This window comes from Etheostoma spectabile, chromosome 16, assembly GCF_008692095.1.
Source record: "Etheostoma spectabile isolate EspeVRDwgs_2016 chromosome 16, UIUC_Espe_1.0, whole genome shotgun sequence".
Taxonomy (NCBI): domain Eukaryota; kingdom Metazoa; phylum Chordata; class Actinopteri; order Perciformes; family Percidae; genus Etheostoma; species Etheostoma spectabile.
The window spans coordinates 20,016,736-20,018,360 of record NC_045748.1 but is presented as its reverse complement, the minus strand read 5'-3'; the positions used below and the strand labels follow the sequence as shown (position 1 = coordinate 20,018,360).

The 1,625-nt window shown below is 39.4% G+C and overlaps 1 protein-coding gene across 4 annotated transcripts in view; it reads right to left on the bottom strand.

Moving 5' to 3' along the window:
- shroom3 (shroom family member 3) overlaps window positions 1-1,625 on the bottom strand; it is a 122,527-nt gene that overhangs the window by 11,220 nt on the left and 109,682 nt on the right. For all 4 annotated transcript variants that reach the window (XM_032540308.1, XM_032540307.1, XM_032540309.1 and 1 more), the window contains one exon: window positions 1,480-1,579. In XM_032540308.1, coding sequence (XP_032396199.1) covers window positions 1,480-1,579 — 100 coding nt within the window. The remainder of the gene's footprint in view (window positions 1-1,479; window positions 1,580-1,625) is intronic.

Here is a 1,625-nt window from a genome sequence, read left to right as displayed (position 1 = left end):
ACATCAGCAGAACGGGGCCACTGTTAGTTTTTAGCTCCAAAAGGCAGTATGTCTCTACTAGTTATATTATTAAGTTACAAAGTAATAACTCAGAAATGTTGTTTGGCGTCATATACAATGCACCCGAACTCAGAAGGGACAAAATAGCCCAAAATGGTCTATGTTGATTATAGCGCCCCATAATGGCCTATCTTTATTAAAATTGGTACCGAGCAGCATCACAAACAATCATCCCAGGTGTTTATAGCATTTATTGTGGCAGAGATATTGCAATTGCAAACTTCCCATTTAAATGCATTCAGATTTTAGACAAAACGAACAAACGTTAAATATAGCGCCCCCTAAAGGCCAATATTTGCCACATTTGGAACAGAGCATAGGGTAGGCATGTGAAACACTGTCCTCAAGTACTTTAATTTGGCTGAGATATAATTTGATATGTGCTTGGTAGCTTTGATAGAAAATTTGTTTGGTCATCAAACGGCCATCTGGAGATGTACAGAGCAGATTTCGTGCAGATTTGTCGCACAGCCAAGGACAAATTCGAAAAAGTTAGTTTCGAGCGGAATATTGCGAAAAGAACTTTGAACATAAATGGGCGTGGCCTATATCAGGTGACTCGGCGTGATTCATTTAACATGTGGATGTAAAGATTTTTAATGTGTGATGTATAATGTGGGAGTTTGACATGTTTGACGTCATTGTAGCGCCACCTAGTGGTCCACATTTGTAATATTTGGTAGGTCAGGTCAGCTACCCATTGTTAATATTCCCTGTTAATTTCAAGTAATTCACTTTAGTGTAAGTGGGTAATCCAAACGTGGGTCCTATAGGCCACGCCTACTTCAACTGATCAAAACTCGACTGTAAGGGGTGCCTCCGGAGTGGCCCCAGATGGTCCCCATCAAATTTGGTAAAAATTGGAAGAACGGTTCATGAGATATAAACTTTTTGTATTTGTAGCGTTCCCTAGTGGCCCATTTTTGTGAATTTTTTTGGTAGCCCCAGAGGGTCATACCAAAGAATAATCTAAAGTTTGGCTTCAACAGCATTTATTTTGGCCGACATATGGCAAAGTTGGTGTTTTCATAGCTAGCTACACAAATTAGTTTGTGCGTAATGTGCAAAATTTTTATTACATAAATATTCTTTTAATGACTCCTTTCATGTCAGTCTGGAAATGATATGTGCCAAGTTTCGTGCAGCTCAATCGCACGGTCTAGGAGGAGTTTGAAAAAGGTTTTCGATAAATCACAATTTATTATTTATTATTTATTTGTATGCAAGTGGATTAATGGTTAATGGAGAAGGAAAAGAAGGAGAAAGAATAATCCTTAGATTAGAAAAACAATAGGGTCCCACAGCCCTGCTGTGTGAACCGCGTAGCCTTGCTGCTGCGGTTCCCAGCCCCCTTGGGCTTGCACCCCTAATAACAACAATAATATGAGTAAAGAGTTTCATAAGAAATACGTTGTTTACCTTAATGGTGTTAATGTCTTTCCCATCCTCATCCAGATCTGTCTCCTTCACTTGATTCGTCACCGTGCTCTGAGCGGTATCACAGACGCCATCTTGGATTCTTTGAATGGAACGTTATTTCAAACAAACAATCAATATGCCATTCC